The sequence below is a fragment of the Selaginella moellendorffii genome, unplaced genomic scaffold (assembly GCF_000143415.4).
Source record: "Selaginella moellendorffii unplaced genomic scaffold, v1.0 SELMOscaffold_0, whole genome shotgun sequence".
Taxonomy (NCBI): domain Eukaryota; kingdom Viridiplantae; phylum Streptophyta; class Lycopodiopsida; order Selaginellales; family Selaginellaceae; genus Selaginella; species Selaginella moellendorffii.
Window position 1 is genome coordinate 4644668 of NW_003314261.1, and position 27628 is coordinate 4672295.

Consider the following 27628-nt stretch of genomic DNA (forward strand, 5'->3'; position numbering starts at 1 on the left):
CTGAAAAGAGGAGGAGAAACTACTTCAACCCAGACAAGGCACAACCAAAATATCACTAAAAATTTCTCCAAAACCAAGCAAAATGAAGGAAAATGAAAAAACAATGGGAAAAACTCTAAATCTATGAGCCTATACTCTAAATTTATGCAAGAGGGAACTTTTATCAATCCAAGAGATCCCCCAAACACAAATCTAGCCATTAAAACTCTAAAATCTCTCCATCCATCAGATTTTTTCTTATTCTCCATAAAAAGTTAAACTAATTGGGAGATGAAAGCTATCTCCTAACTTTTCTAACTCAACCTCTCCATGCCTCCTCAATTGCCCTAAATACCACTCCTTCCCTCACTAACTTGTGGGGCTTTTATACAAAGAGAAGGGAATATTCTAGAAATTAAAATATTCTCAGTGCTCTAAGCTACACTCCACATCCCAATAGTGGTAACCACAGACCATCTTGCACAATGCAAACTCTTGAAGTTTTTGAGTGGTAATAAAAAAATTATATATCTTTTATGTTTTTCTAATTACTTTTCTATCTCATGTGGGAAGAACTGCTGCAGCAAATGTAAAGCTCCAATGCTTTTGGAAGGAACTTCTGGAAGAATGGAGGTATAACAAAGAATTTTATGAAGCCTACCACACCATGAACTTTGCAAGAAATATAGGTAGCTATCAAGGAATTAGAATAGCTTCCAAACACATCACGAAAGTGACAACTACAGTGGGATATAGGTGTGAGACAAGACTTTTTGAAATATACGAGTAAGTATAATTGGACTTCATTGTGGCTTCGACTGTGTTTTCTGATAAGGATTTGTAGGTTGAACTTGGTAGAGATCTCTAGCTTTAACTTAATGCATCTCTGGTGCCTAGGTGTTCTGAAACAATGGAATGAACTCACCTTTGCTACAATGGAACAGAATGGTCATGTAGAGTGAATGGAGGTTCTGTTGAAATCGAGGACAAGCTGTATGAAGAGGGGATGCCAACATGACCATCCACTATTAAGACTTGGCTTCTGGCGAACACAGGAAAACCAACACTATATGCAATGGTATCAACTGTATATAGTGGATGGACTTCTCAATACAGCAGGTTTTCAAATATGTCAACTGCTCATTGAGTTGACAAGAATTTTTTACAATTGGAGCTAGAGTTGTAGATGGACAGTTGAAAATCTTGACTATGTTCATTAGATTTGCAACACTGTAGAAGTGTTCTAGTATGGGAGGTATGGAGCTCATCAATCCATTTTGATGTATGTGTTTAGCAGAGGGCACATTTGTGATGATATTTTCCAATATAGCTCATTAGCAAACACGTGGTGCTACAGATTTGAGTCAGACTTTAAAGACCTCAATGCTATATAGATAAACCACTTACAAATGGAAAGGACATTCATGAAAGCTCATCTCAGGTAATATTTTTCTAGAATCTTTGAAGAAGTTCACAAGCACCTTTTTGTAGGTATTTTTTCACAACAATCCAGGAAGAAATGATGGTAGAAAGAGATGGACTTCTCCCCCTTTCATGGTTGAACTTGCTATTAAACAAAAGCTTTATTAAGCCCAGGTCACATCTAGAATTGGAGACTATGTTTGTGAAGGATGGGTTAGTAGTTGTGACTTTGGAGGAGCAAGCCATAGATTTATAGAGGAGATCCATGGACATAGCAAGCACAGACTGGAAAAGAAGATTACATGATGTTGGTGTCCTAATGAATATGATGGGAGGGATTTTGCTATCAACTGTATAGTTGGAAGCTGTTGTGCAGCTAGTAGGCCCAACATTTTAGGAATAAAAAATTGTCAAAGGGCATTGCTATGGGCACAAGGCTGTTTGCATTCACAATTCAATTTTAAAATGTGGGAGTTTGGTTGTCACACAAAAGATCTAGACAATGGAGGTATTTGTCTAGTTTCAACTTCTTATTTCTCATAATTTATTCTACAAGTGAGGTTTGTTATGTGGAGGTGATGGAGATTTTTTCCATTGATTACAGTGGGTGATTGATGGTTTGTTTTCAGCATACTATCAAGTGAGTCCTTTTATGTTATCCAGATATATTTCTAAGAAACTGTATTGACACATACACAAGTATCATTGTCATCCACAAACTTCTCATCCAATGATATATGAATCTATAAATATGCAAATTCTAGCATATGACTCTGCTTGCATATTGTATATTCAGGAAATTCTTCGGGAAATTTGTGTTGTCCTGCATAATGATGATGCCATGGCAAAGAGAGGTTTTCGTATTGCCTTAGAAGTTGTTGCCACCAAATTTCCAAATGATCTTCTGTCAAGGGTGAATCCTGTTTGGGTGCAAGCTGGTGATGTAGTCAAATTACAAGGAAGAGCAGGAACAAGGTTGGGTTTAGTAACAAGTAGTAATGTGGAACGGTTGACCTTAGACATAAAGTGGTTGGAGAATCATTCTGTTACTGGGGAAGTGGTGTTAGTCAAACCTGCTAAACAATAAAATACAAAGCAAAAATGGTCTCAAGTAGAGTGGTTCATTTTTGTCTGATTTTAGAGGATGGTTTTGTCCCGATTGAAGTGGATGACATGGAGTTATGTGACTATCAATTTGTAGTGGTTACTAATATTGTGGAAAGGTAAAAAATAGCAAAGTTCAAGGAACTTAGGCTTTGTGATGACGGTCAGTATGAATTAACAGAAGCCATTCCTATGCTTCTTGGTTGGTTTGAAATAAAGTGCAGAAGACAAGTGCAAGTGACCCTCCACCATGATGAAGACCCAGGTTTTTCCTCATTGACAATAGCTGAGAAAGGCAAGACTTTTCTTCTACATGAAACTTGGCATTATATGACTAAACTTATAATATATATATTATATATATAGTTTGTTCATGAGTGCCTACAACACTAGTAAGAGCCTTGTTTGTGTTTCTTGTGTGGTGCTTTAAGAGAGGAATCTTTCCAGCTATGCCTGCCTAGATGCCTTGGTTGTGCTGATTCTAGGGACAAGTTGCAATTGACACAATATAACATGTATGTCACTTTTACAGATTTAGAGGGCTTTGTCTTCCTCACAACAACCTCAATGTCACAATAAAAGCTTTTAGGGGAACACTTGGGTCCACATTTTGGCTTCCTTCCAATGTTTAGAAGAAGTCCAAGGCCAGCTGAGACAGGCCCTTGGACTTGAGTGAACACTAGGAGCTAGGACACCAATTTGGAGTAGTTGGGATCTATGGCTGGATGGTGAATGTCCTGCTACTGTATTGTGGAGCAATCACTTGTAGGTAGCAACTGTGGTGTCCTCCACTTTGGTAACTTATACTGTATACTCATGAGGATTGCAACTTTAAGGGTGTGTTGAAGGTGTAGTTTTGACAATAAACGTTTGGAATGTGTTGCTCATCCATGCTTTCAAGACAGCAACAAGCAAGTTTAGAGCTGGATAGAGAGCATAGCATTCAAGCTTAGCAGTAAGATCAGATTACAAATTTAGCATGGCATTTTGTTGTTATGCATTTAATATTTCCATTTGATTATCAAAATCTATTTATTTCTCTTATGTTTTATAAAAAAATTAATATTTGTTAAATACCTTTTAGTTTAGTTTAGTTTAGTTTATTGATAAAAAAACATGAGAGGTGAAATACAAAGTAGGTGTTGATATCCTTTTAGCTTCTTACAGCCATTAGATTAAGGATCACCTTGGAATATGCTAGAATATTTAGGAATAGTTATTACCACTTGGAAAAAAGTTGTTTAAAACTTACCTGTCTTGCCACTGATCAAATCACTTTTTGCTGGGAGGTGAATAAGCATGACTAGATCCTTTAATTCCAGATGTAATAAAACGATGCCAATGGAGCCTTAGATTTGAATGGCCACCATGCAAATGGCAAATCATTTCTTATGTTGTTTATAGTCTTGCGGTTCCCATAAGACTTTATGAATGCAATGCAATTGAAAGTTTTGGTGTTCCGCTCCACGGTCCACGGTCCGGTCCAGTTTCAATTTTTCGAGCCTTCAAAGAGGTAGTGCCGTGTTCCATTCCTGTGTCACGGTATTTTTCTAGGGTTCTTCGTTCTCATCTAAATGGCGCTGGCGACAAGGTCGAGCTTCCGGACGCTAAAGGCGATTCGTGGCGCACATTCGTTCTGCAAGCACGCCACCTCTTCTGGCAGCAGCTCGGATCGTGTCTCGAGTTTGTGGGACGAGCATCGCCTTACGGCCGATCAGCTGCATTTTCGTGCGCTTGCTACTGTAAGTCTTGGAATCTCTTCCCCGCGCCAGAGTATTGAAATTCTCATGTCGGCAGGATTTTGCCAAGAAGGAGCTCCTTCCCAATGGCGCGCAGTGGGATTGCGACAAATATTTTCCAGTGGAGGTTTTGCGAAAGGCTGCCGGTCTGGGATTCGGAGGAATGTTTTGTGCTGAAGACGTTGGTGGCTCTCGGTAAGTGAGCGGCATGATAACCAAGCAAAAATTCTGAAGCACTTGTTCTTACAGGCTTAATCGAGTGGATGGAGCAGTGATTTTTGAGGCGCTGGCATATGGTGATGTAAGCACAACTGCTTATCTTACCATTCATAACATGTGCTGCTCTTTGATTGACAGGTTATCTTCGTAGCTTTTCCAATGTTTCTTTCGATTTGTTCTTTGATTTTTTCCAACTCTGTGGTTTGTAGGTATGGAAATGATCAACAGAGAAACCACTGGCTTCCAAAACTTATTCAGATGGTACGTTTTTGTTACTTGATTTCTTACCGGATGTTGTAATACTACCTAGGAATTCTTTTCATCGTACTGCTTAACGGAACCTTCAAGCGGGAGTGATGCCGCATCCTTACAGGCAAAGAACTACTATCAACTTCAAGTATTGACACTTTTTTTCAACTCCAGACTACAGCAAGACAAGCACACGGCAGCAGCGACTACATTCTGAATGGATCAAAGGTCTAGTACGACTCCGAGGCCCAGTTTTGTTTCTTATCCGATCATGTTTCAGGCCTTCATTAGTGGAGGAAGCGTTAGCGACTTGTACTTGGTGATGGCTCGAACAGGAGCGCTGGGCCCAAAAGGGATCTCTTGCTTTCTCTTAGAGAAGGTATTTTCGGTCTTTCTTTTGACAAGCTTGAGCTCAGCTGTTTGCAATGTGATGTGTGAAAGGGGATGCCTGGACTTTCGTTTGGACGGCCCGAAGATAAGCTTGGATGGCGATCTCAGCCTACCACTTCCGTATGTCTTCAAGAGTGTTTTGAAGGTGTTTGTTGATTGCCTATGTTTAGGTGGTCATGGAAGAGGTGCGTGTGCCTTCCGCCAATATGCTTGGACGAGAGGGACAGGGATTTGCCATCGCAATGGCGGGCCTTGATGGAGGTCGCATAAATATCGCATCATGCAGGTTTGACAACTAATTTGTTTTCCTATCGTAACTTCTTACACAATTTATTTTAGTTGCGGGGGAGCACAGTTCTGCCTTGATACTGCTCAGGAATATGCGTCTACTCGCAAACAAGTAACTGAATATCTTTATGCATTTTACGGTGGAACATCTTTTTAGTTTTCTTTTTTTGTGGTTTTAGTTTGGAAAAGCCATCACAGAGTTTCAAAGTACTCAATTCAAACTAGCGGATATGCAGACTGCTCTGCATGCGTCACGCTTAATGGTATCAAATGCTGCCGCTGCCTTGGATGCTGGATCTCCGAAAGCCTCTGCTTGCGCTGCAATGGCGAAAAGGTTGGTTGGGTCGTTGTGTTGATTGTTCGGCTCTAAACATATTGCTTGTTCTTTTCTAAGGTTCGCTACTGATGCTTGCTTTAACATTGCGAATGATGCATTGCAACTTCATGGGGGATATGGCTACTTAAAAGACTACCCGGTAATATGACAATCTAGTAGTAGCACGCAACGACTTCTAATCAATTCATTTTGTCCAGGTTGAAAGGTATCTTAGGGACCTGCGAGTCCATACCATACTCGAAGGGACGAACGAGATCATGAGGGTCGTGCTCTTTCGACACATGCTACAGCAGCCGTAAGGGCGTACCATGTGTGTGATCCATGTGTCCTTTCGAGGAGGGAAGCCCTTACGGCAGCCCGTGCGGTGTAAAAATGTGATCGACATTACAAAGGTTTGGTTTGCCTTTGTTCCGTTTTAATTCGCGCGTAGTTTTTTGTGATAGTAGGACAGGCCATACATGTTCCAAAACCGTGATATCCCGGTCCACCGTGGGACGTAAGTCTCCGCTGCTGTAGCTTCGGAACTGTGGAGATCCCACCATTAGCTAGAAGCCTTTAGTATTAACTTGGTGTTATTGACTTGGTGTTGTTTGGGATCGCTATTGAGATTTTATCATTTTGATTTGGATGTTTAGATTAATTAAAATAATGAAATTATATCTGATGATCTCAAGGTTATTAAAGCTCAAGGTGATGAAACACAAGGATAAGTCATACATTAAAAATCAAATAATTGAATACTAAGCTTCACACTTTAATATTAGCTTGTATATTTATAAGTAATATTAAATTTTTCTAAAGATTTGGAATCATAGGAAGTTTTGTTAAAAAAGTATAATAAAATTTAGTGGTTAATAATAAAATTGAATTAGTAAGAAGTAAATAGATTCTTCATTCCCTATTTTGCAACCTTGAATGTCTTCTTTCAAAACTTATATACTATTTTATATAATATACCAGTTTCTTAAGTTATAACTTGCATACAAAATTATAAATTATATTTAAAAAAATATTTTTACTATAATTATATAAAAATAATTTAGATGAATCTGATCAAAACAAAAATAATGGTTTTGTAAGTATTTAAACATGTTTAAAATAAAAAGCTTTATTCTATAACTTAATGTCACTGTATAAAAATAATTATTAACCATTATGAAATTGAAATATAATACTTAACAAATTATTTATTTAGCTATTACACTACAATCTTACCTTATACCAATAAAACCTCAAAGTTTTCATTTATTTTGTTAAGTAATGTTCAAATCACAATTACTAAACTTTTCATAATTAAAATAATCTTTAATTATTTCAGTTATAAATTACATAGGCTAGTCACTTACTATTTGTATAGGGATGAAAGTGTGTTTAATATACTCAAAATAAATAATATTAATATCCTAAAATATTTAAAAATTTAAATAAAATATTTACTACCTCTTTATATAAATACCAAAGTTATTTTATACGTTTAAGGTACTAATGCATATCAATTTGTTTTCCACTTTTTATATTTTAATTAACATTTTAAAATTTTAGTTACTAAGAAAAATATCATGTAATTTTATTAAAGTTTCTCCTAACTTTGCAAAATGGTTGAAAGACTTTGGCATGAAAATATAAATATAATAAATAACATTTTAGCTCATTTATTAAAATTTATTTTATATATCCTAATAAATAAAATGGTACACTGTATTATACAATACTTGAATGCCTTTTCACATTTCAACTTCATTAGTACAAAAAAATACTATTAAAGTTATAATAATCAGCTTTATATAAGTTTATAACATATTAATTCAAATGTATGACTTTATAAATGAATGATTTAATTAATATGGTGGTTAAAAAAGATTTGAAATATTTGTAAAAAAAAATACATTTTGTATATTAATTTTTAGTGAATAGTAAGAAAAAACATTTCACACTTAAAAATTTGGTTGAAAAATTTAAAATTATATATATATTTTTTTGATATATAAACTTTTTATAACTCGAGGGAGGAAGCTGTTATACTAAAGAATTGTAATCCGGTAAAAATTCTCCTTCTCCAATAGAGGCTAACTTGCTCACCACTGGAATGTTGAGCCAAAAGCATTATGGATCACATGTTACAAATCTAGAAGAAACTTGTTAAGCCACAAATAAAAGAGGTAAAAAATGGGGAAAAACTCCTTTGTAGTTCAAATAAATTTTAAAAGTATTGTCATTTCATAAGTTATATTCCAACTTGATAATTGCAACAAAAAATTTAAAGTACAAGACTTAATAGCCCATAAGATTTTAATAATTTAAAAATAAAAGACATTTATATGTAAGTCACAATTATATGAAACTTAAACTCTTGAGAGATATTAAATACTATATTTAAAAGTTAAAAAAACAATTTTTTAGTATATGATTAATAAACTCAATATTTGTGATTATTGTATTTCCCATTGTTTCAATTAATGTAAAGAAAAGTAAAATAATAAGCTTATTAATTAATTAATTTATAACTTGTTCTAAGTTTTGAATATAAAATAATAAAGATCCGCTTAAACCCTAAGCCTGTCTTTTAGGGTCCCGAGGGAAATGGCGGGCGTTGTAGAGTGGCACCTGAGGCCGCAGAATCCAAAGAACCCCGTCGTCTTCTTCGACATCACAATCGGGACGGCGCCTGCTGGGCGGATCAAGATGGAGCTCTTCGCCGACATTGTTCCCAAGACGGCCGAGAACTTCAGGTATTAGTTCTACTTCGTGTCTGTTTTTGTTTCAGAGATTTATTTCCTTTCTTTGGCAGGCAATTTTGCACTGGTGATTTTCGGTAAGGAGGGTTTTCTCTCTTGATAAGAAGTCTGGTTCGATCCTATGTTTGTAGAAAAGCCGGGACACCACAAGGATACAAGAACTGCAGCTTCCACCGCGTGATCAAAGACTTTATGATTCAAGGCGGGGATTTTCTCAAGGTGAAGTGCGATTCTTTGCAAGTTCTTGCCAGTGACAGTTTTGCTTCTTCACAGGGCGATGGAAACGGATGCGTGAGCATCTATGGGAGTAAATTTGAAGATGAAAACTTCGTAGCCAAGCACACTGGCCCGGGTCTTTTGTCCATGGTATGAGCTGCTAACTTTCTTTTCCTTCGACCCGAGAAATTCCATTTTGACGCTTGGAATGAATGCGCAGGCTAACAGCGGCCCAAACACAAATGGCTGTCAGGTGCTTTTTGTGATCTTCTGTGGATGATCTATACTTACGGAAGACGTTGTTTGTGTAGTTCTTTATAACTTGCGCCAAATGCGACTGGCTCGACAACAAGCATGTGGTGTTTGGAGTAAGTTCTTCTCAAACTTGAGCTACAAAACTCATGCTCTATTTTTTCCAGAGGGTTTTGGGCGACGGACTTTTAGTGGTGCGAAAGATCGAAAACGTCCAGACTGGTCAGAGCAACAAGCCAAAGCTCCAATGCACAATTTCGCAATGTGGTGAAATGTGATCCATTCTTCTAACACGTAAGTCACAAGTATGTGTGTGTGTGTGTTATTCAATCGCAATACAGACAATGTTTTACCACAGGAGAGACTATGACGAGCTGGGTAGAGCAGCCAGCCTAGTATACATTCTAGCCATGGATCGATAGCCTCGCACATCGCCAGATCGCAGCAAATTCCCTGGGACATCCAGCTCAAACTTGGCAACTTTGGAGCAAAGATCTCTTACCGCAGTCGCAGTTGAGAGGGCTGTCTGCCTCGGGATGAGCCATCAAAGCAATCACCGCTCGGCAAACCGATTGCAACGTCCATGCCGGGCTCCAAGCGGTCTTGAGAATGTCGAGGCAAATCTCTCCAGTCTGGAATAGAAAAAAGAAAAAAAAGAAAATGCTTAGCATCGCTATACTATTTTTCTTTGAGTTCTTCCAGGCCAGGATGAAAGATTTGCGGTACCTTGAAGTGAACGTTTGGGTGAAAGATCTTTGTGACGAAGCGGACTAGCGGTGGAAGTAGAGGATAGTTGTCCGGGACGCTTATCGCGAGCTGGAACACGCCTTCGTGGTATGGAGTCTCGGCCGGTCCCTGGAAATCCAAGCGAAATTTCTTTCTCTCTCACACACACACTGCATGAATTTCTTACCTTGATGTGTGCCGTCCATCGATGGATGTTTGTGTCATCGCAGACGAGCTGGATGTCCGAATCCGCGTTGCGATCCTTCTGGACTTCCCGGTACTCCTTGAACAGCCGCGCTCTGTTGGACTGGAAATTGGGAGGAGGGAAACGAGTGATCTCGCGATCGATCGATGCATTTGAGTCTTACCATTTTTGCTCGCAAACCCTAGGAGGTAGATCCCGCGTTCGAGCCCTGTCAGGGGTAATTACTTTGGGCGGGAAGAGGATAAACCCTAGTCTGTTCGACGATGCTGCAATGGATGGGAGGATCCCGGAAGAAGATCAAGCAGGTAAGGCTGATGTTCTCGCGATTCTTTCGTTTGATCGCATTTCTTGGTGCGCGAGAAGACCAGGAACTCTGTCGAGGCTAGGTATTGGTTGTAGTTTCTGATATTTCGATCGATGGAACACGGCTGCTGCGTAGGCAGAAGAGGTTTTTCGAGCAGCGCAGGCGCCTGGAGAGGGATCCGGCACAGCAGGCTGTGGGAAGATCTCGATCTCTTGATTTGCTGGGGCTTGAGAAGCTGTGCTCGGCTGCTCCAGTCGAAAGCTTGGACGATGAAAATCCCTTTGGGTGAGTCGATGGAGTAAGTTTTTCGCTCTGCTTATACTCGTTTTTTCGTTGCTTTAACACAAGGAGTAAAGAGATGAAGCTGTGCTCTGCTGCTCCAGTCGAAAGCGTGGACGATGAAAATCCCTTTGGGTGAGTTAGAGAGAGCAATGGAGTAAGTTTTTCGCTCTGCTTATACTCGTCTTTTCGTTGCTTTAACACAGGAGGAAAGAGATCATCCTAGAAGCGAGGACTCCTTCTCCGGATCATCCTTCTGCGGTGATGAGTTACCAGCCTTCACGTCCAAAGACTGCTGCGAATGAATCGGAGAAACGAATCGATCCAGCTCCCAATGCTGCTGCTTGGAATGACTCCAAGGAACAAACCAAATTTTCTGGTATCGCTTCTCCCTCTCCCAAGGATGCTGCGAAACGATACGAGGAACAAATCAGCACCGCTGCTACTGCTGCTGCTGCGAAAAGATCCAAGGAACCAATTTCCGCGGCTGCTTCTCCTGCTACCAGGAACTACAGTGAGAGTATCGACGGAGCGCAAAGCAGCGCGGGTGCTTGTCGCAACGAGCCGAGAGAGGGGAAGATAGCACTCCCACATGAACGAGGTAAGAGGAACTTGATCCGGTTCTGGTGTTTATTTTCATTTGATCACGCAGGCATTTCCATTCTCGACATTCTTGAAGATGACGAAATGCCGACCCAGAAGAGGCTGCGCGAAGGCTATGAAGACTTTCCCTGGGATACGATGAGAAGTCCTGCTCGTCAAAGGCGTGGCCCTGGATATCTTCCAGTAGGCCGAGAGGAAATGTCACAGACCACTCAGCTCCCAAGCTTAAGGGAGGAGCCGAATGCGTACTTCGTTGAAGGGTAAGCCATTGTTTTCGTGAAGAATCAACTTTGCGGACGGATGTTTTATCAGGTTGACATCCGAGGAGGACGAGCCGCTGGCACTGGCACTTACATCAGGGAGCTTGTGGGAGGAAGGCAAAAGCTCGATGCTTCGCAAGACAGTTCCCGTGGTGACGTACGAACTCAGCAATGAGAATGAACAAGACGTGGATTTCTCGCACTGGGGTGCTGGATGGAAACACTTTGACATGACGCTAGGAGGTATCTTTCCAGATTAAACTGTTCTTGCATTTTCTATTAAGTATCCCTGATCTAGATGATCCAGAAGAGAACTTCTAGCATGAGGCCACGGCAATGGGCATCTGGAGGAGGCACGGACAAAAGCCGACGCCGCTGCGAGGCACCCGGCGCAAGGCATCTCAAGCGCCACCACCACAGGAAGATGAAAATCCGCAAGAGTTCGTCACCAAGCGCTACAGATACGCGTCTCTCCTGCGACAATGCGACAGCCTCGAGCAAGGCAAAACCATCCACGAGCAAATGAGCAAGGATGGCTACGCCAGAGAGACGTACCTGGGAAACCTCTTGGTGGACATGTATGGCAAGTGTGGCAGCCTCCGAGACGCCGAGGCCGCGTTCCACACCATCCGCGAGAGGAACCTCTTCACCTGGACCATCGCCATGACGGCATTTGCCCAGAACGGGGACCCGCGGCAAGCCATCCACCTCTTCCAGGCAATGTGCCTCGACGGCGTGGAGCTCGACCGGGTGGCATTCGCGACGGCGGTGGGGGCGTGCTCCAGCCTGGGGGATCTCCACACCGGGCGCTCTCTCCACTCCACCATCGCCACCTCCAGCTTCCAGTCGGACGCGGTGCTCAGAGTCTCGCTCATCAACATGTACGCCAAGGCCGGGGAGTTCGCGCTGGCGGAAGATCTCTTCCAGCGCCTGAAGCCCAAGAACGCTGTCGCCTACACCGCCTTGATCGCGGCATACTCCCAGTTTAAGATGGGCCGCGAAGCTCTGGGACTCTACCGAGCCATGCACCTGGAAGGAGTTGCGCCAGACAAGGTGGCGATGCTGAGCGCTCTCGGTGCTTGCGCGAGCGAACCCGACGGTCGGGCGATCCACGCCTGTATCACCTGCTGTGGCTCCGACGGGGACGACACCGTCGCCAGCGCGCTCGTCAGCATGTATGGCCGCTTCCAGATGCTCGAGAGTGCGAAGAGTGTCTTCTTCCACCGCCGGGTTCCGCGATCCAGTGTCGAGCTCTGGAACTCGATGATCTCCGCGTACGTCCAGAGCGGGCACCACCGGGAGGCTCTCGAGCTCTTCGAGAAGATGGAGCTGGAAGGAGTGGCTCCGGACGTGGTCACCATCGTTGAGATCCTGGGAGTGTGCTCGGTGCTCCGCAAGCTGGACAAGGCGAGGATGATCCACGCGCAGCTGCGAGCGAGGGTGGATGCGGACACTGCCGTGGTCGACTCGCTGCTCAATGTGTACCGCGAGTGCCGGAGTCTAGAGGACGCGGTAACAGTTTTCCGGGAGGAAGCTGGCGGTGCTCGAGACTGCGTTGCCTGGAACACGATGATCGCCGCTTATGCCGAGTGTGGCGATCCCGGGATGGCCTTGAAGCTGTTTACGTTGATGGATCTTCACGGCGTGGAGCCGACGGAAGTGACGTACGTAGCGGTGCTGGGAGCGGCTAGCAGCCTCGGAGCTCTCACCCGTGGTGCTTCGCTCCACCACCGGATTCGCAGCTGCGGCCTTGACGAGCTTCCTTTTGTGAGCAACAGCCTGATGCAGTTTTACGGCTCCTGTGGACGTCTCAGCTCCGCCACCGCCGTTTTCCACTCCTTGGAACGCAGGGACGAGGTGTCGTGGAACACCATCATGGGGCTTTACACCCAGCACGGATGCTGCGACACGGCCCTGGCGGTCTTCCACGGCATGGAGCTCGAAGGCGTGAGAGCGAACGTCATAACGCTCACCAACGTTGTCACTGCCTGTACTGTCACCGGCGACGCGGCCATAGGCAAGTCCATCCACGCGAGAGTTTTGTCCATGGGACTGGAGCACCACTCGGCCGTCGGGAGCGCTCTGGTGGCCATGTACGGGAAGTTTGGAATGTTGGACCGAGCAGTGTCTTGCTTCAACGACATCTCCGCCAAGAACACCGTCTCGTGGAACGCACTGATGACGGGCTTTGCTCAGCAAGGACAGTCGGTGGAGACGGTCCAGCTCAGTCGTGCAATGCAGCTGCAAGGCATGGAGTCGGACGGTGCCACTTATCTCGTGGTGCTCTTCGCTTGCAGCCACGGAGGTCTGGTCGAGGAAGCGCTGTCATGTTTCTCCAACTTGGTCGAGGATGGCAGCGTTTCGGTGAATGACGAGCACTATGGATGCTTGATTGATCTTCTGGCCCGTGCTGGATGGCTGGACCGGGCCGAGGATCTCTTCCGGAGCATGCCGTTCGAGCCCGACTCGACGTCTTGGATGAGCCTGGTTGGCGCTTGCAAGCTCCATGGAGACGCTGGCAGAGGTAACAGCGTTCCTGGGATTGATGACGCTAGCAGAGCAGCACCGTATGTGGTTGTGTCCAACATGCTAACGTGATCTTGTTCAAGCGTTTCTGGCTAAGCTGAGAGCGCTTGAGTAAGCGAGAGACACTTAACTGGACGTTGATATTGTGGAGCTTTAGAGGTCCGTGCATCCCGCGAGCTCAGTTTCAATGAGCTCGATGCATTGGCCTACACTTTTACCAGTGTCCATGGCCTCGGCAAGCTTGCTGTGAAGAGCCAGGTGCCTCCGGAGGATGCTGACAGTGTTGAGCACGGCCCATCTCACCTGGGAATCGGCCTTGAGTTGCGTGAAGTTGAGCCGTTTGAGAAGCTCGTCCAGCTGCAGGAAACTTTTTGTGAAACAGTGAATTTAGCTTCATCGTTCAATCACCTGTTGGATGTCTGATAGTCCCCCTTCTGCAAGCCCGAACTTAAGGAACTCTGTTGCTACACCAGCCAGCGCAACGCAAGCATACTTGTTTAAAGTCTGCCATAAACCGCATAAGCAATGTGATATCCGCAGAAGTCATACCCCAGAAGATAGCTTTCCAGTGTTTACCTGCAAACAGGATCAGCTTCGGTACTTTGGAAGCAGGAAACTTGAAACTTACTTCCTCCTGGAACTCGAAATCCACGAAACTTGTCCCGGCTTGGACATTCAGTGAGCCATTCTTTCTGAAGGCATCAAGGCTTGACAATGTGTAGTCCGCGGGTAAAATTCCCATCAAGTAAGCCACCAGGAAATGCCCTGCCTCGTGCTGCAGAGGGAAACTATTAACATGAGAGAAACTGGAAGAAATGCGTACCTGAGCTACTCTATTCTTGTACTTGCCGCTTACAACACGACCGAGAGTGTCAAGGAGCAACGCTTCCACACCACCATTGTAGACAATCTGTTCTAGATGAATGAAAAAACAAAGAGGAAAGAAAAACTCTAGATTACCTGATCCAAAGTTCCAACAAAAAGAGCAACAACAACACCGATGAGCAGCTGGAACTGATCAAGGTGGAAGAGCTGCCATGCTGCAATCCCTCCCGCCAAAGCTGCGAGCTGGAGATTTCTCCTCACCGTTCCGAGCGTGAAATCCACTGGCGATAGAAATCTGGCAGTGTCGATGCCGTTCAGCCGCAGCTCCTCCAGCGTGTAAATCCTCTGCGGGACCTGCGGCAACACTGCGAGTGGATTCCAGCAAGAAAATCCTCCGATCCCTACCTGTCTCGCTGCTCCAAACGCCCGCAATCGCGCAGCCGCCAGCGCCAGCGCCTTGCGGTGATCACCATTTCGGAGCTCGCGCTGCACGAGCGCCGCGGCATCGCTGACCTCGCTGCCGCTGGCGCGCCCTAGCGCCGATAGAACCACGCAGCGCCTGGCATTACAAGAATGAAGAGAAGAGACAATAGCCATTGCGAGACGAGAATATTCCGGCTATTATACCCCTCTACGTGGTGGGGTTGTAGCTCAGATGGTAGAGCGATCGCTTTGCATGCGATAGGCAAGGGGATCGATGCCCCTCAACTCCAGCGGATTTTTTTAAAATTCAAATTTTAGCGGCAATACTTTTAAATTTCGGCGGGAATCGAGCACCAAATGAGGGGATAGAACCCTAGAAAACGAAGCGCGGCAATTGCGAGCAGAGTCGGGGGGGCGGGCACCTCTTCGAGGCCGCCCGCCCCTCGCCACTGCAAAGATCTCTCCTCCAATTCCTTCCTCCTTCCAGATCTTCCTCTCTTTTTGTTTCCACCGATCGAGGATCGGCCACCGACCACCAACACCAAAACACGACGCACACACGCCGCCGCAAAGCCAGCGCGCAGCACATCCACGCTTGGCTTGGAAACAAGGGAAGAGAGGAGAGAAAAGAAGGGAAAACTTCCTCTTTTCTTGTTGGGTTGGACGGGAAGAAGGAAAAGAGGCTGAGTGGAGTGGAGTTTTAGTATATCCTTTGCTTCCCTTCGCCGGAATTTCTCCTCCGTTTGGATCGATCGACCAAAGCAATCTCGATCGATCCAAGGAGCCAAGAGCACAGCTGCTATGCCCAAGTTTCTCTCAACCTCAAGCTCAAGCTCTTCCCAGGATCGCTAGAACTGCAGGGAAGACTCCATGCCTTGATGAATCCCGGCGAAGTTTTCCTGGACGAAGCGCGCCAGTTCTACGCGGGCTTCCGCAAGAGCTACAACAATGCCTTGTACCACTCCCAGCAACAGCAGCAAGCGATCGATCTTCGCTACCACCACCAAGACCACCAGATGATCGCCACCACCATGGATCCCAACCTCTGGTCGCACCTCCCGGACGACCTCCTCGACCGGATCCTCGCCTGGCTGCCCATCGACGCCTTCTTCCGCCTCGCCACCCTGTGCCGCCGCTGGTCCCGCCTCGCCACCTCCAAGAGCTTCCACGACCTGTGCGCCACCGTCCCCTCCACCGCCATCCTCTTCGTCAAGATCATCGCCTGCGACTGCCAGCAGCTCCTCACCACCTTCAGCCCCGCCGCCAGCCGCTGGTACAAGCTCCCGCTCGCCTTCCTCCCCCCAAACGCCGGCCTCCCCGTTGCCACTGCTCGAGGCCTCCTGTGCTTCACCAATCACTTCCAAGGCTACAACAACGACGAGTACACCGCCCTCTTCGTCTGCAACCCCCTCACCAAGGCCTGGCGCGAGCTCCCGCCGATGCTCTTCCACCACCGTCCCACGCTCGTCACCATGGTCGCCGACGCCGCCACCAAGTCCTACAAGCTCGTCGTCGCCGGCCGCTGGACCACCGAAGTCTACAGCTCCGCCACGAACTCCTGGAAGCGCTCCGCCTGCCTTCCTCGCGGAGAGGAGATCTCCCGCAACGTCGCACTGTGCAATGGAGTGCTCTACTGCCTCACCCCGCGCTGGTACAATTGCTCGCTGCTCGCCTTTAGCCTCCAGCACGAGACCTGGATCAAGATCAAGACCGGGAGGCTGCCGGGATACTGCCAGTTTCGGAACTTGGTGGAGTGCAGCGGCCAGGTTGCCATCGTCGGGAAGTGTGTCCGCCACCAGGTGTTCACCATCTGCGTGTGGTTCCTGGACCAGCGGAGCTTGAAGTGGCGGGAAGTTGGCCGGATGCCAAAGGTGATGGCGGAGCACTTCCTGGTCATGCCGTCGGAGAGTTTCTACTGCTCGGGCATCCGAAACCTCGTCTTCCTCACGCGGGACAACTCGCACGACGGCGTTTTGTTTGACATCTCCACCAAGTCGTGGAGGTGGGTGCCGGACTGCCCGAACTTGGAAGGCATGGCGTTTGAGCCCCGGCTGGATGCTGTGCCGTAGCCTCTTCTTTTCTCTCTCTCTCTCTCTCTTTGTTGTTCTTATGATTCTTCCATTGAATTCATCGATTGTAATCTGCAAAGTTTGCAAAAAGTTCTCCTCGTCAGTTTTACTAAGTGGTCAATCATTGAAGCGTACCTCGATGCTTTGCATCTTTCAAGTGCTTCCCATCTTGGATAGATATTGCAATATAAAAGGATCAAGGCCTCCGTCCAGAACGGCTGTTGGATTCGTCACCTCGTAACCCGTTCGTAAGTCTTTTACGATTTGATAAGGCTGCAACAAAACGCTAGCATCAACAACGAGAGGATGATAAAACGGTTGGCTTACTTGCAATACATATGACCGAATCTGATTTCCCCATGAAATCTCATGGAGCGACTGAGTATGCTGCGCTGTTTCTTCAGTCTTCCGTTTCAGTTCCAGTTGGTACAGGCGAGAGCGAAGAACTTCCATCGCACTGTCTTTGTTTTTATGCTGTGATCTGAGAGTAGCTAGTTAGAAAAATTGAACAAAGTTTAGCTTCGAGAAGATGAAGATACCGCTCGTTTTGGCATTGAACAGTGATTCCGGTTGGCTTGTGAACGATACGGATTGCACTGTCAGTTGTATTGACGTGTTGTCCACCGGCTCCACTGGAGCGAAATCGATCAATAACAAGGTCGGCCTCGTTTATCTCAATCTCGGCTCCGGCATTGTCCAGGATTGGAATGACAGCCACCGCTGCAAATGACGTATGCCGCCGACCGGCCTCGTCGAAAGGAGAAATCCGGACAAGCCTGTGAACTCCGGCTTCCGTCTTCGCAAAACCATACGCAAAGTCACCTTCGAGTCGAAGTGTTGCACGCTTGAAACAATTTCGTCAGTGAAAATGGAGTTTGCAAAAAATGCACACCTTTATCCCCGCTCTATCGCCAGGCATTTCGTCGACCACGGCAGCTTCGAAGCCACGCTGCAGTGCCCATAGCTTGTACATACGAAGAAGCATTGCTGCAAAGTCCATACTTTCAGCTCCGCCAGCTCCTGCTTGCACCTGAAAGGAAAAACCATCAAAACTCGACCAAAGAAAGCAAGTAGATGGCTTTTACCTCTAGAAAGCACGGGCATCCATCGTTCTCTTCACACAAAAGTGCGAGTAACTCTTTGTCTTTCGCAGCCTTGCGCAGCGTAGCTAGAGCCGAGACTGCCTCCTGCACTGCCATATCAATAAAGCAAACTCACGCTTCAAATGGAAAAACAGAGAACAACTTCTCAGGAAAGATCACGAAACACTTACTGCTTCTACTTGCTCGTCTTTCTCTTCTCGCGCCAGCTCCACGAGATCCACATTCTCCACCAGCTCGGACTCCATCTCCCGGATTTCCTTCACTCGCGACGACAGTGATCCAAACTCTCGGCTATATCTCGACGCTCGAGCTGTGTCGCTCCACAAGTCCGGCTTCTCGAGCTCCTTTTCCAGATCTTTGAGCTTGGATAGAACATCTCCCCACTACGCAGAAAAAATATAAGAAGACATGGAAAGAGGAGCATACCTTCATTCTAGTCTTGACAAGCTGCATGGAGCGAGCGACGGCAGCGGCATGACTCTTCCAGTCCTTCTCATCTTCCGTGATCTGCCAATTCCTCGCAGCAATCGCGTCGCATCCGCTAATCTCTCGAGCTGGCTCCAGTTTTGCCGCCTTCTGCGAGCAAAGATTGAGAGCCGAGTGGAGGCCGCGCCTAGAAAACAAGCAATGCAGCCTCGGGGCGAGCAGCGTGGACAGCTTCTTGCTGCTGGCCGCCATCTCTCCGCCCAAAATTTCTTCACTCCCTCCTCATCGCTGCATTCTACCAGGAACCCTAAACCCTGTAACTTCAGCAAAATTCACAAAAGAGCTGTTCTAACAAAGACTGAAACAAAGCCATGTTGTTACTCGACCGCAAAGCAAGCAATTCCAGCCTCCTCCATGGTCTCCAACCAAAATTTTCCTGCGTTCTATCGCTACCACTTCAAGTATCCTCGCCGCCGCCGACTCGTTGGCGAATCCTCCGGAGAGGCCGAGCTAAACTTCGTGCCCCTGGAGCCGCTCGCGTAGCTGGTGCTGCTGCTGCTGCTGCTGCTGCTGGCGCTGTTCGCCTGCTTGCTGCTGCCCCCGATCCCTCGAAGCGAAAACTTGCGAGAGGAAGTCTTCAAACTTCTTTCGGAGATTGGCAGCATGTCCCGCTCTTGCGACGCAGACGAGAAGATCCTCAGTCCAGACTCCGGGTCGTCGGAAAGCTGCTTGTTCTTAGCGCAAACCGGCGTCGTCGTCGTCGATCCACGCAAGCTGTAGCTCTTGAGCAGCCTCCTCGGGAATAGATTGCCACCACCCAAGCATTGCGGACACGGAGGATCCTGTCGCTCGGACTCGGACGTTGCCTGCTCCAAGCAGTCGGCATGAAAGACGTGACCGCAGGCCAGCACTCCCACACTCGGCGGATCCAAGTTCCCCACCATCTTGTGAGAGCTCAGCGGAGACCTCTGTGACAGCCAGCGGGAGCAAAGGCCACAGACGAACGCCTCGAGGCTGGTCGACGCATAGCCAGCGGCTTTTATCCTCTCCAGTGCGGCCAGCTCGAGCTCTGCTAATCCAACCAAGTCCTCGCCACCGCCGTCACTCATCCATCGCAGCCTGTCCCGCCGAGAAGATGCGACTAGCTCCGAGAAAGCGACCATCGACCAGTCGGAGGTTGTCCCGCCGAGCGATTCGACGTCCCCGCTCTCGGATCTTCTCGTGGAGGAGAAGGCTCCTTCGTTAGCTCTGCTACTGCCTACGTTTGTCAGCCCGCATTTGTGCGGCTTCTCCCGAAGTGTCTTGGAGAACTTGGATACAAAGCTGTTGTTGCTGCTGCTGCTGCTACTGCCGCCGCTGTTGTGCACGACCGGCTTAATCGAAGGTTGCGTTGGACAGTCTTTAGAAATCGAGGTCAGCGATGAACGCGACTCCGGGGTGTTAAAAGTACCCTGGAAAGCAAACCATGCAAACGCTTTGAGAAGCAAATTAGAGAAGAGTGATCAAAACAGGCACGGCATACGTCTTTTGAAGATGTGATCGTCGTACATGGACTACAGCTCGAATCTGCAACAAGACTCCAAAATTATTACCAGTACGATGAAGAAAAATTTGACCCAAGACTGAGACCCACCTAGTGGAAGAGGAGCCAGATCTACCAAGGGGCACACTTGACAGGAGCTCAAAGGATTGAGATGCGAGGCCCGAAAGCTGCTGGATGGGCTGGGATCCGGCGAAAAAATCCCACCCGAGAATGCTCGTTGGTGACCCACGAAACGAGAGCTTCCACGCCGGCTGCCCCTGCTGCTGGAGGAGAGAGAAGACCTGTAGAGATTCCCAGTGGCCTCTGGAAACGACTTTCCATCCCAGCGCGGCGAGAAATCCCCATTTGAGCGCCAGTGCGCGGGATCCGCCGGCCAGCGCTCCTGGCCCCCAGACTGCTTTCTCACTGGCACGCAGCAAACAGACCCCATTCCCTCCTCGTCAAGAGAAACAGGAAATTCCTCCTAGATTCCTGGGAACTGCCACATCTCCACCCGAAATTTCAATGCCTGGATGGAAAACCTATGCATGCCCGCCAAGAAAGTCGCCCGCTGGCGCCTGGCGATCGATGCTCGCTGAGAATCTCCACTCCAGCAGCTCAAGATGTGCATTCGCCGACACCGTAGCTCCCATGCCCGATCTACACAGCGTCACGATACCTCAGGCCGCGGCCGAGTAATCCGACGCTCCCGACGCCGATCCTCACGCGGAGCCGCGCGGCGCCGCCATCGCCTGCCGCGTCACGCCGACCGCCCCGCCCAAGCCCTCAAGAACACGGGGATGGATTGAACAGCGCTCCATGGCGCTCCGGAGATTCGAACCACAGACCGTTAGCTTAACAGAAAAAATATATATTTCACTTTGAGCGCAAGCGCATATTCTGCCAGAAAAAAGGGATTTTCTGGTAAAATACTTTACAAATTCCGCCAAGCGCATATTCTGGTGCTTAGACGCGAGCCACTTCGTTTTTTTCCACTCCTTGGAGGAGCTCCACAACGCGCGCCATGCTCGGCCGGCTATGGCTGCTCGTTTGCGCGCATATCGTCGCCGCGAAGACGAGTTTCTTGAGCTCCTCTGGCACGAATCGCCCCTGGAGCTTTGGATCGACGAGGCAGTCCAGCTTCCCCTCGAGGATGAGCGGCTCCGCCCAGTCGACGATGTGCTGCTTCATGCTGAACTCCACCTTCTCCATCGGCCGCCGCCCGCTGATGAGCTCCAGCAGCAGGATCCCGAAGCTAAACACGTCGCTCTGCAGCGTCGCGGCCTCGCCGCTGGAGCACTCGGGCGCCGTGTAGCCGAGCGCCACCTTGGCTTTGAGAGCCGGCTTCTTCATCAGCGCCGCGATGCCGTAGTCCGTGTAGAGCGGCTGGAAGTCGTCAGTGAGGAGGATGTTGCTAGCTTTGATGTTGCCGTGGATCATTGGAGGATTGGCGGAGTGATGCAAGTATCTGCAAGGAAGAAGAAACGAAAGAGTGAGAACTTCTCAAAGCATTTGACGAACTGGAGTGAGAACTTCTCAAAGCATTCGAAGAACTGGAACTTACGCGAGCCCCTCGGCACAGCCAAGAGCGACTCTCACTCTCTTCCCCCAATCCAAGAGATTGTCGTAGGAGAATGCGCCATGAAGATGCGCGAGAAGGCTGGAGTTGGGCATGTAGCTATAGACGAGGATTCTCTCGTCTCGCTCGACGCAGTATCCTCGCAGACGCATCACATTTTTGTGGAGCATCTTTCCCATCTTGCCGGCTTCTTCCGCGAATTCTTTGTCCGAGTTTAAGCTGCTGCCACTCCTCAATCGCTTCACGGCAATCTGGAAAGAGTTTGCTGCTGGAGATCTTTCCTTTCGCCAAGAACAAGAAAGAGATACCTGAGTTCCATCCGGGAGTTGCCCCCAATACACACACGCCGTGCCCGATTCGCTTGGAAGCGGCTCGGAATTGTCATCGCTTGTCGCGGCGGAACCTCTGTGATCCTCGATCTGTGTCTTGTTGCCACCGCATTTCGAAGATTTCGACAACCTGATACGATGGAATTTTATAGGCTTCCAATTCGCGAAGCGCGATATCGCTGCGCGTACCTGCGAAAGATGGATCCCATTAAGAACGCCTTGATGGCCTTGGTCGCCATTTCTTGCAATGGAGGAAAAAAACTAGGGTTCTTCGTGCTTATTTATTTGACGAGCTCGGCGCGATGCCTGCCCGTCAAGTGACGCTTCTGTTTCAACTGCCTTTTACCGCCAACGGGTACTTTTATCTTCGTTTATTCGTTTGCTTGGAGCTAGGGTTTCGTGATTAAGGAGCTCACTCTTGGAATCGCGATGGCGATGGCGACGGTAATCCCTGTGGTCACGCCAGTCGACAAGAATGCCGGCGCTGGCAAGCCTCGGTCAGGTATACGAAGAACATCTATTCGCCAATCGAGGACAAGTAGTCTCAGGTTTCACTTGGTCAGGAAAAGAGATCGAGCTGAAAGGAATGGAGATTTCAAGTCCCACTATACCTTATTACAGATCGAAGCAATTCACTTCAGAGCAGTATTGAAAGCAATTTCCCTTTGAACTGCAAGATTGGAATCGAAAGTTTTACTTTGAGAAGTTCTCCGGAAGAGTACCAAGCATGAAGGTATGCTTCTTTTTCAGTTTTTTCTTCTAGTTCTGATAATGGAGAAGCGCGCTGAAAACGCGTGTGGCAGAGAAGCGTGAATCCTCTGTTTCGTTTCTTCCCGAACAGAGATTTTCCTGCACGGCTCGCGCAGTGATACGAGTGTAAGTTACTCATAGTGATCTCGCCTCCTTACTTTCATCTTACCAGGAAGGAACCTCTTGAACTCTAGAGCTCGAGCTTGCGATTCCAGCTTCCACTTCTTTCACGGTAAGTAAATAAATGTTGCGAGAAAGATTTCATCTGAAAGCTCTTCCTTTTTGTAGATGGGAGTTGGAACTCCGAGCAACCACGACTTGGACAGACTTCTACGCTTTCGAAAATCAACGATTAGTAGGTGCTCTTAAACTTTTTGGTAAGTGCGTGATTTCTTTACCATTTTATTGATTCGGAGCTCAAAAGCTCCATCTAGACTATTGGTTTTCTTTTGTCCCAGATCGATCGCTCGTGGAACCAGTCCAAGTGAAAAGAATTGCGAGCTCTCTCTCTCTCTCTCTCTCTCTCTCTCTCTCTCTCTCTCTCTCTCTCTCTCTCTCTTCTCTCTCTCGCGAGTGAGTCACTGTTTTGATTCTTCCAAGCTCTAAAGGGGTGACTCCATTTTCCAAAACCATGGGGAATCGAACGCGCGCGACGTGAAGTCCATGAAAACTCCACTCCAGAGAGATTCTAGGGCATATTCGTTGCAATGGACGCTATCCAGCCTCCTCCTCTCGCGTCCTCGGCAGCGGCGGATTCGGGCGCCAAGGATCTCGACATTGTCATCCTCGTCTCCAAAGGTCTGGGATCTTCGCTCGCTTCGTGGCGCTCCATTCTAAAACCTTACCATCTCCTCATTGTGATCGACGAGGAGGAGGAAGAGATCCAGCAGCACCTCCATGGCCTGGATTTCGCCCTCTACTCCACCGCCGACGCCAATTGCGAGCTGGAGCGATGCAATCTCTTGGGCGCCAAGGACCGCTCGGCCCTAGCCGCGGCGCGCGCTTTCGCCCTCCTCGCCTCCACTCGCAGGTACCTCGCCTTCTTGGATCTCAGCTCCGCGGCTCCTGCCACAGATCCGGCCACCGGCGACGCCATCGATCCATTCCAGCAGCACCTCGCGAATCTGCGATCGCCCTCCACGCCCTTCTTCTTCAACACGCTCTACGATCCCTTCCGGCCCGGCGCGGACTTCGTCCGGGGATACCCTTTCAGCCTCCGGACGGGGGTTCCCACCGCGATCTCGCACGGGCTGTGGCTGGATCCGGCCAAGAAGCCCGCGGATCTGGTGCTCACTGTGCCCAGGGACGTGTTCTTCGCGATGCGATCCATCAATGTGGCTTTTGATCGCGAGCTCGTCGGGGGGGCCATGTTCCTGGGCAGTGGAGATCTCTGGGCGGGGCTCTGCGCCAAGAGGATCTGTGACCATCTGCGAGTTGGGGTGAAGTCCGGGATCCCATACGTGGCTTCTCGCGGCCAGGAAAAGGAGGAAGAGACCACCGAGCTCGCGGATCCGGAGATCATCGATTTTGTACGCGGGATTGAGCTGCCGGATGCTGCCGTCTCGGCTGTGGATTGCTATGAAGAGATTGTGAAGAAGATCAAGGCCGAGAAGCCCAAGTTCGCGGGAGAGATCTCAGTGGCGGGTCTGGAAGCCTGGATCGCGGCTTGGAAGAAGACATAGAACAAACAAACGGTTCTTGAGTGAAACGCACAAAAGGAATAATTCGCCTCTGTGCAAGGCATATTCTGATATAAATTCTCTATAGAAAAAAGGGTACCTTTAAAAGTTTTAGGTAAGGGCGGGTTAGTCGTTCCCCTGCTTGGACGGCGTCGTCCGTGTGGAAGGCGTGGCGCCGGCGGGGCTCAGCGTGAATCCTGGTACGTTTCATCCCGTTACGAGCGCCTCGCGGGGCGATTAGGTCGGGAAGATCCGCGAATTCGCGATTCTAGGAGGGAATGGAGCGCGAGGTGCAACCTCTGATCCATTCTCGCTGTGGCGTCGAGAATGCGGACGATTGCAGCTTCTTAGAGAGGTAAAATCTTGATCAAGAGATTTGCGCTCTCACATTCTTGGTTCTCCTCTCCAGTTGTGACAATCTCGAGGATCTCGAGAAGCAGAAAAAGCAACCATCTCCTCCCGCGATGGAATTCACGAGGAAGAAAAGATTGGTTTGTAGCAACGTCGCGAGCTGCGCGCTTTCTGAGAGATCGTCTTCGTGCGATCGTGAAGAAGAGCATTGCGAGACGAAGGAGAAGAAGAGAAAGCGGGGCAGCGTTTCCAGGCGGCTCTGGCTGGCGATGGCGTTTTGCTTGGCTCTCATGGTGGTGGAAGTGATTGGAGGATTCATGGCCAACAGCTTAGCGATTCTGGCCGACGCGGCACACTTGCTCTCCGACGTTGCCAGCTTTGGAGTTTCCATCTTCGCGATCTGGGCCTCCGGGTGGAAGGCGACGGCGCGCTGCTCTTACGGCTTCCACCGGCTCGAGACTTTAGGTGCGCTCTTGTCCATTCTTATCATTTGGATCGTCACTGGATTCCTGGTTTACGAGGCGGTTTTCAGGCTCGTCCACGAGCTCGCGCCGATCGATGGGAGGCTCATGTTTGCGATAGCCGCTGTAGGTTTCTTCGCCAACTTGGTCATGGTCTTCATTCTCGGCCACGGTGAAAGTCACCACCATCGTGACAGCGACGGTCACTGCCACCATATTTTGCTCTCCGGCGAGAGTTACAAGCAGGAAGGCGGATCTCTGGACTCCTCGGACACAACCGAGAAGGCACACTTGGGCGATCTGGAAAAAGTGGTGGTGATAGAGGAGGAGGAGGAGGAGTCTTCTACGCCGCACAGCAATCTAAACTTGAGAGGAGCTTATCTTCATATCCTGGGAGACATGATCCAGAGCGTGGGAGTTCTCGTTGGCGGAGCTATCATCTGGCGGTATCCCCGGCTCCGGTACGTGGACGTGGTTTGCACGCTGGTTTTCTCTCTGGTGGTGCTGTGGACGACGCTGAGGCTGCTGAGAGACGTGGTGGAGATCCTCATGGAGAGCTCCCCTCGAGGGATCCAGGCCGAGGCAGTGCAAAGCGGCCTCGAGCTCGCCCATCCCGACGTCCTGGGAGTTCACGAGCTCCACATATGGTCCGTGACCACGGGCAAAGTTTTGCTGTCGTGCCATGTCGCTGTGAAGCACGACGCCGATGCCGATTTGGTTCTCCAGAGAGTGGTCGAGTACTGCGACCGGGAGCTCAAGATAAGTCATGTCACGGTGCAAATCGAGAGAATGGATGTGGATCATGTGTAGAAAAATCTCCTTTTTTTCGCTTTTTCTTAAGCGATATGACACAGAGTTGGGGAGTAAGAAATGCAAGACTACTAAGTAGCCAAGATTTATATGATGTTGATTAAATTGTGCTGGGTACAAAACCCTCTTTAGAATAGAATTTTAGATTAATCTTGAGTTATCGGTTGTACTAGCATATTCTTGAAACCATTAAAACATATAATAATTTTTACCGAACATGGCCATGCCATACATGGCTATTCCATACAAGGAAATCTATTCCATATTATAAAACCGGAGAATACCACAATCGTAGAAGTAAGATAGAAGTTCTAGTTGAGAGATGGAACCATTCAGGGTTCTTGTCATTGTTTTGGTTGCATGCATCTCGATATCCCAAGCTGCTAGCACGAATCCTCCAGTACAAGGCCTGTTTGTTTTTGGGGACTCAGCGTTAGATGGAGGACAGAACACGTACATCCCGGGCTCCAAGATTGTTAGCGCAATTCCGCCATATGGAAAGACGTACTTTAGCAAGCCAACAGGGCGTTGGACGGATGGTAGAACGATTGCTGATTTCCTGGCTCAAGCACTAGGCCTTCCATTGTTGCCACCTTTTCTCGAGCCTGGCGCCAACTTTTCCAGTGGGGTGAACTTTGCATCTGCTGGTGCAGGCTTGTTAGATGAAACAAATGCCCATCAAGTACGTATACTCCCATATTCCCCTCAGAAAAAGTTGATGTTGATTCATTCTTTTTGGGTTTTATCAGGGAGTTATTTCAATGAAGCAGCAGCTGCGCCAGTTTCGCAACGTCACAAATGAGTACAAAAAAGAGAAGGGTGTGGAGTTTACGAACCAGCTCTTGCGCAATTCAGTGGCATTGTTTAGCATGGGAGCTAATGATATTGCTAATGCTGTTCCCAGCTCATTCTTGTTCCAGGAGATGATACAAGCATATTCAAGTGCTATTCAGGTACTCGAGTATTACATTCACTAACTTCAAAACCTTTGGATGTCTCTTTTGATTTATAGGAAATTTACAATTATGGCATTAAGCATATCATAATTCTGCTAGCACCACCGATTGGGTGTACTCCTAACTTGAGAGCGGTATCAGCACAAAGCAGGAATACCAATTTAACTCCAGAGGGCTGCATAGGAATCATTAACACTCTTGTGGATTCATATAACACTAAACTCTTGAATCTTGCTGTGAAGTTACACAATGACTATCGTGACTTGAACATTGCAACATTAAATCCATCTCCAATTATACTGAACGTGCTAAGGAATCCTCAGAAATACGGTAAGAACCACAAATTATCTCTCCATTCATATTCATATTAATATTTGTGTGTGCCCATCTAGGTTTCAAAGAAGCAGAAAAGGCATGTTGTGGTGGTGGGCCATTTAATGCAGCAGAATTTTGTGGGGACGCTGATAAACATGATTGGAAGCCAGATCACAAAAATAAATACACTAAGTTCG

The 27628-nt window shown here is 47.9% G+C and overlaps 13 protein-coding genes, 1 long non-coding RNA gene and 1 other non-coding gene across 19 annotated transcripts; 10 read left to right on the forward strand and 5 right to left on the reverse strand.

The window, feature by feature from the left end:
• Positions 1–4059: 4059 nt before the first annotated feature.
• Positions 4060–6397, forward strand: LOC9642214 (isobutyryl-CoA dehydrogenase, mitochondrial). 5 transcript variants are annotated; one of them, XR_002992039.1, is made up of 14 exons: positions 4067–4247; positions 4303–4439; positions 4494–4545; positions 4602–4724; positions 4774–4836; positions 4887–4940; positions 4993–5091; positions 5154–5222; positions 5273–5388; positions 5442–5502; positions 5570–5724; positions 5785–5866; positions 5925–6119; positions 6158–6397. XR_002992039.1 is itself a non-coding variant. In XM_024672111.1 (13 exons), the coding sequence occupies exons 1-13, from the start codon at positions 4080–4082 to the stop codon at positions 6024–6026; spliced, it is 1266 nt and encodes a 421-aa protein (XP_024527879.1). In that variant the 5' UTR covers positions 4060–4079; the 3' UTR covers positions 6027–6167. The 5 variants fall into 5 exon arrangements, 2 of the variants coding, with proteins under 2 accessions (XP_024527879.1, XP_024527869.1); XR_002992040.1 differs by having other exon boundaries at positions 6171–6397; XR_002992041.1 differs by having other exon boundaries at positions 5925–6101; positions 6171–6397.
• Positions 6398–8293: 1896 nt separating this feature from the next.
• Positions 8294–9285, forward strand: LOC9642215 (peptidyl-prolyl cis-trans isomerase CYP22). Its single transcript, XM_024672121.1, has 7 exons — positions 8294–8456; positions 8516–8539; positions 8594–8681; positions 8736–8828; positions 8899–8931; positions 8990–9046; positions 9098–9285. The coding sequence occupies exons 1-7, from the start codon at positions 8308–8310 to the stop codon at positions 9206–9208; spliced, it is 555 nt and encodes a 184-aa protein (XP_024527889.1). The 5' UTR covers positions 8294–8307; the 3' UTR covers positions 9209–9285.
• LOC112345417 (protein PEROXIN-4-like) lies at positions 9230–10072 on the reverse strand. The gene is made up of 5 exons (XM_024672127.1): positions 10025–10072; positions 9844–9963; positions 9657–9785; positions 9433–9562; positions 9230–9383 (listed from the first exon to the last, which is right to left on the reverse strand). The coding sequence occupies exons 1-5, from the start codon at positions 10025–10027 to the stop codon at positions 9295–9297; spliced, it is 471 nt and encodes a 156-aa protein (XP_024527895.1). The 5' UTR covers positions 10028–10072; the 3' UTR covers positions 9230–9294.
• A 422-nt stretch (positions 10073–10494) lies between these two features.
• Positions 10495–11609, forward strand: LOC9642216. The gene is made up of 4 exons (XM_002960429.2): positions 10495–10579; positions 10651–11045; positions 11097–11307; positions 11360–11609. The coding sequence occupies exons 1-4, from the start codon at positions 10524–10526 to the stop codon at positions 11565–11567; spliced, it is 870 nt and encodes a 289-aa protein (XP_002960475.1). The 5' UTR covers positions 10495–10523; the 3' UTR covers positions 11568–11609.
• Positions 11610–11643: 34 nt separating this feature from the next.
• Positions 11644–13905, forward strand: LOC9642217 (pentatricopeptide repeat-containing protein At5g27110). The gene has a single exon (XM_002960430.2). It carries the CDS (start codon positions 11644–11646, stop codon positions 13903–13905), a length of 2262 nt encoding a protein of 753 aa, XP_002960476.2.
• Positions 13906–13954: 49 nt separating this feature from the next.
• LOC9642218 lies at positions 13955–15255 on the reverse strand. Its single transcript, XM_024668868.1, has 7 exons — positions 15064–15255; positions 14794–15012; positions 14657–14743; positions 14462–14608; positions 14383–14409; positions 14242–14337; positions 13955–14190 (listed from the first exon to the last, which is right to left on the reverse strand). The coding sequence occupies exons 1-7, from the start codon at positions 15253–15255 to the stop codon at positions 13987–13989; spliced, it is 972 nt and encodes a 323-aa protein (XP_024524636.1). The 3' UTR covers positions 13955–13986.
• Positions 15256–15298: 43 nt separating this feature from the next.
• On the forward strand, positions 15299–15371 carry TRNAA-UGC. Its single transcript has one exon. It is a non-coding gene; the product is annotated as a tRNA-Ala (tRNA).
• A 90-nt stretch (positions 15372–15461) lies between these two features.
• LOC9642219 (F-box/kelch-repeat protein At5g15710) lies at positions 15462–17229 on the forward strand. The gene has a single exon (XM_002960431.2). It carries the CDS (start codon positions 15960–15962, stop codon positions 17148–17150), a length of 1191 nt encoding a protein of 396 aa, XP_002960477.2. The 5' UTR covers positions 15462–15959; the 3' UTR covers positions 17151–17229.
• LOC9632278 (peptide chain release factor PrfB2, chloroplastic) lies at positions 17113–18954 on the reverse strand. The gene is made up of 8 exons (XM_002961080.2): positions 18680–18954; positions 18424–18636; positions 18236–18337; positions 18043–18180; positions 17690–17994; positions 17478–17631; positions 17286–17423; positions 17113–17222 (listed from the first exon to the last, which is right to left on the reverse strand). Exons 1-7 carry the CDS (start codon positions 18929–18931, stop codon positions 17304–17306), a joined length of 1284 nt encoding a protein of 427 aa, XP_002961126.1. The 5' UTR covers positions 18932–18954; the 3' UTR covers positions 17113–17222; positions 17286–17303.
• Positions 18955–19035: 81 nt separating this feature from the next.
• Positions 19036–21025, reverse strand: LOC112344337. The gene is made up of 3 exons (XM_024668840.1): positions 20313–21025; positions 20202–20245; positions 19036–20130 (listed from the first exon to the last, which is right to left on the reverse strand). Exons 1-3 carry the CDS (start codon positions 20650–20652, stop codon positions 19129–19131), a joined length of 1386 nt encoding a protein of 461 aa, XP_024524608.1. The 5' UTR covers positions 20653–21025; the 3' UTR covers positions 19036–19128.
• Positions 21026–21158: 133 nt separating this feature from the next.
• LOC9642220 (PTI1-like tyrosine-protein kinase At3g15890) lies at positions 21159–22348 on the reverse strand. The gene is made up of 4 exons (XM_002961081.2): positions 22299–22348; positions 22089–22239; positions 21766–22031; positions 21159–21669 (listed from the first exon to the last, which is right to left on the reverse strand). The coding sequence occupies exons 1-4, from the start codon at positions 22346–22348 to the stop codon at positions 21168–21170; spliced, it is 969 nt and encodes a 322-aa protein (XP_002961127.2). The 3' UTR covers positions 21159–21167.
• A 169-nt stretch (positions 22349–22517) lies between these two features.
• On the forward strand, positions 22518–23403 carry LOC112349612. The gene is made up of 6 exons (XR_002993447.1): positions 22518–22611; positions 22673–22842; positions 22913–22985; positions 23032–23091; positions 23148–23236; positions 23318–23403. It is a non-coding gene; the product is annotated as an uncharacterized LOC112349612 (long non-coding RNA).
• A 32-nt stretch (positions 23404–23435) lies between these two features.
• LOC9632279 (UDP-arabinopyranose mutase 3) lies at positions 23436–24657 on the forward strand. The gene has a single exon (XM_002960432.2). The coding sequence runs from the start codon at positions 23567–23569 to the stop codon at positions 24539–24541; it is 975 nt and encodes a 324-aa protein (XP_002960478.1). The 5' UTR covers positions 23436–23566; the 3' UTR covers positions 24542–24657.
• A 6-nt stretch (positions 24658–24663) lies between these two features.
• LOC9632280 (metal tolerance protein 1) lies at positions 24664–26254 on the forward strand. Its single transcript, XM_002960433.2, has 2 exons — positions 24664–24893; positions 24948–26254. The coding sequence occupies exons 1-2, from the start codon at positions 24817–24819 to the stop codon at positions 26158–26160; spliced, it is 1290 nt and encodes a 429-aa protein (XP_002960479.2). The 5' UTR covers positions 24664–24816; the 3' UTR covers positions 26161–26254.
• A 228-nt stretch (positions 26255–26482) lies between these two features.
• LOC9642221 (GDSL esterase/lipase 5) lies at positions 26483–27137 on the forward strand. The gene is made up of 2 exons (XM_024677481.1): positions 26483–26788; positions 26910–27137. The coding sequence occupies exons 1-2, from the start codon at positions 26483–26485 to the stop codon at positions 27135–27137; spliced, it is 534 nt and encodes a 177-aa protein (XP_024533249.1).
• Positions 27138–27628: the final 491 nt, after the last annotated feature.

Excerpts from the sequence above, each read along its gene's own strand:
- LOC9642217 (XM_002960430.2), top strand. The coding sequence starts at position 11,644 with ATGGGCATCTGGAGGAGGCACGGACAAAAGCCGACGCCGCTGCGAGGC.
- LOC9642218 (XM_024668868.1), bottom strand. The coding sequence starts at position 15,255 with ATGGCTATTGTCTCTTCTCTTCATTCTTGTAATGCCAGGCGCTGCGTG. Across the intron at positions 14,744-14,793 it reads TTGTTGGAACTTTGGATCAG|ATTGTCTACAATGGTGGTGT; the intron begins GTAATCTAGAGT and ends CATCTAGAACAG. Across the intron at positions 14,609-14,656 it reads ACAAGAATAGAGTAGCTCAG|CACGAGGCAGGGCATTTCCT; the intron begins GTACGCATTTCT and ends TTCCCTCTGCAG.
- LOC9642215 (XM_024672121.1), top strand. The coding sequence starts at position 8,308 with ATGGCGGGCGTTGTAGAGTGGCACCTGAGGCCGCAGAATCCAAAGAAC. Across the intron at positions 8,682-8,735 it reads AAGGCGGGGATTTTCTCAAG|GGCGATGGAAACGGATGCGT; the intron begins GTGAAGTGCGAT and ends GCTTCTTCACAG. Across the intron at positions 8,829-8,898 it reads GCCCGGGTCTTTTGTCCATG|GCTAACAGCGGCCCAAACAC; the intron begins GTATGAGCTGCT and ends ATGAATGCGCAG.
- LOC112345417 (XM_024672127.1), bottom strand. Across the intron at positions 9,563-9,656 it reads ACCCAAACGTTCACTTCAAG|ACTGGAGAGATTTGCCTCGA; the intron begins GTACCGCAAATC and ends TTTCTATTCCAG. Across the intron at positions 9,384-9,432 it reads CCCTCTCAACTGCGACTGCG|GGAATTTGCTGCGATCTGGC; the intron begins GTAAGAGATCTT and ends TGGATGTCCCAG.
- LOC9642214 (XM_024672101.1), top strand. The coding sequence starts at position 4,080 with ATGGCGCTGGCGACAAGGTCGAGCTTCCGGACGCTAAAGGCGATTCGT. Across the intron at positions 5,389-5,441 it reads ATAAATATCGCATCATGCAG|TTGCGGGGGAGCACAGTTCT; the intron begins GTTTGACAACTA and ends AATTTATTTTAG. Across the intron at positions 5,503-5,569 it reads ATGCGTCTACTCGCAAACAA|TTTGGAAAAGCCATCACAGA; the intron begins GTAACTGAATAT and ends TTGTGGTTTTAG.
- LOC9642216 (XM_002960429.2), top strand. The coding sequence starts at position 10,524 with ATGAAGCTGTGCTCTGCTGCTCCAGTCGAAAGCGTGGACGATGAAAAT. Across the intron at positions 10,580-10,650 it reads GACGATGAAAATCCCTTTGG|GAGGAAAGAGATCATCCTAG; the intron begins GTGAGTTAGAGA and ends GCTTTAACACAG. Across the intron at positions 11,046-11,096 it reads AGCACTCCCACATGAACGAG|GCATTTCCATTCTCGACATT; the intron begins GTAAGAGGAACT and ends TTGATCACGCAG.
- LOC9642220 (XM_002961081.2), bottom strand. The coding sequence starts at position 22,348 with ATGGCGACCAAGGCCATCAAGGCGTTCTTAATGGGATCCATCTTTCGC. Across the intron at positions 22,032-22,088 it reads AACTCCCGGATGGAACTCAG|ATTGCCGTGAAGCGATTGAG; the intron begins GTATCTCTTTCT and ends AACTCTTTCCAG. Across the intron at positions 21,670-21,765 it reads GGCTGTGCCGAGGGGCTCGC|ATACTTGCATCACTCCGCCA; the intron begins GTAAGTTCCAGT and ends TCTTCCTTGCAG.
- LOC9642221 (XM_024677481.1), top strand. The coding sequence starts at position 26,483 with ATGGAACCATTCAGGGTTCTTGTCATTGTTTTGGTTGCATGCATCTCG. Across the intron at positions 26,789-26,909 it reads GCGCCAACTTTTCCAGTGGG|GGAGTTATTTCAATGAAGCA; the intron begins GTGAACTTTGCA and ends GGGTTTTATCAG.
- LOC9632280 (XM_002960433.2), top strand. The coding sequence starts at position 24,817 with ATGGAGCGCGAGGTGCAACCTCTGATCCATTCTCGCTGTGGCGTCGAG. Across the intron at positions 24,894-24,947 it reads GATTGCAGCTTCTTAGAGAG|TTGTGACAATCTCGAGGATC; the intron begins GTAAAATCTTGA and ends TCTCCTCTCCAG.
- LOC9642219 (XM_002960431.2), top strand. The coding sequence starts at position 15,960 with ATGAATCCCGGCGAAGTTTTCCTGGACGAAGCGCGCCAGTTCTACGCG.
- LOC112344337 (XM_024668840.1), bottom strand. The coding sequence starts at position 20,652 with ATGGGGTCTGTTTGCTGCGTGCCAGTGAGAAAGCAGTCTGGGGGCCAG. Across the intron at positions 20,246-20,312 it reads TCTGGCTCCTCTTCCACTAG|ATTCGAGCTGTAGTCCATGT; the intron begins GTGGGTCTCAGT and ends GTCTTGTTGCAG. Across the intron at positions 20,131-20,201 it reads CGATCACATCTTCAAAAGAC|GGTACTTTTAACACCCCGGA; the intron begins GTATGCCGTGCC and ends TTTGCTTTCCAG.
- LOC9632278 (XM_002961080.2), bottom strand. The coding sequence starts at position 18,931 with ATGGCGGCCAGCAGCAAGAAGCTGTCCACGCTGCTCGCCCCGAGGCTG. Across the intron at positions 18,637-18,679 it reads TTGTCAAGACTAGAATGAAG|TGGGGAGATGTTCTATCCAA; the intron begins GTATGCTCCTCT and ends TTTTCTGCGTAG. Across the intron at positions 18,181-18,235 it reads GATGCCCGTGCTTTCTAGAG|GTGCAAGCAGGAGCTGGCGG; the intron begins GTAAAAGCCATC and ends TTTTCCTTTCAG.
- LOC9632279 (XM_002960432.2), top strand. The coding sequence starts at position 23,567 with ATGGACGCTATCCAGCCTCCTCCTCTCGCGTCCTCGGCAGCGGCGGAT.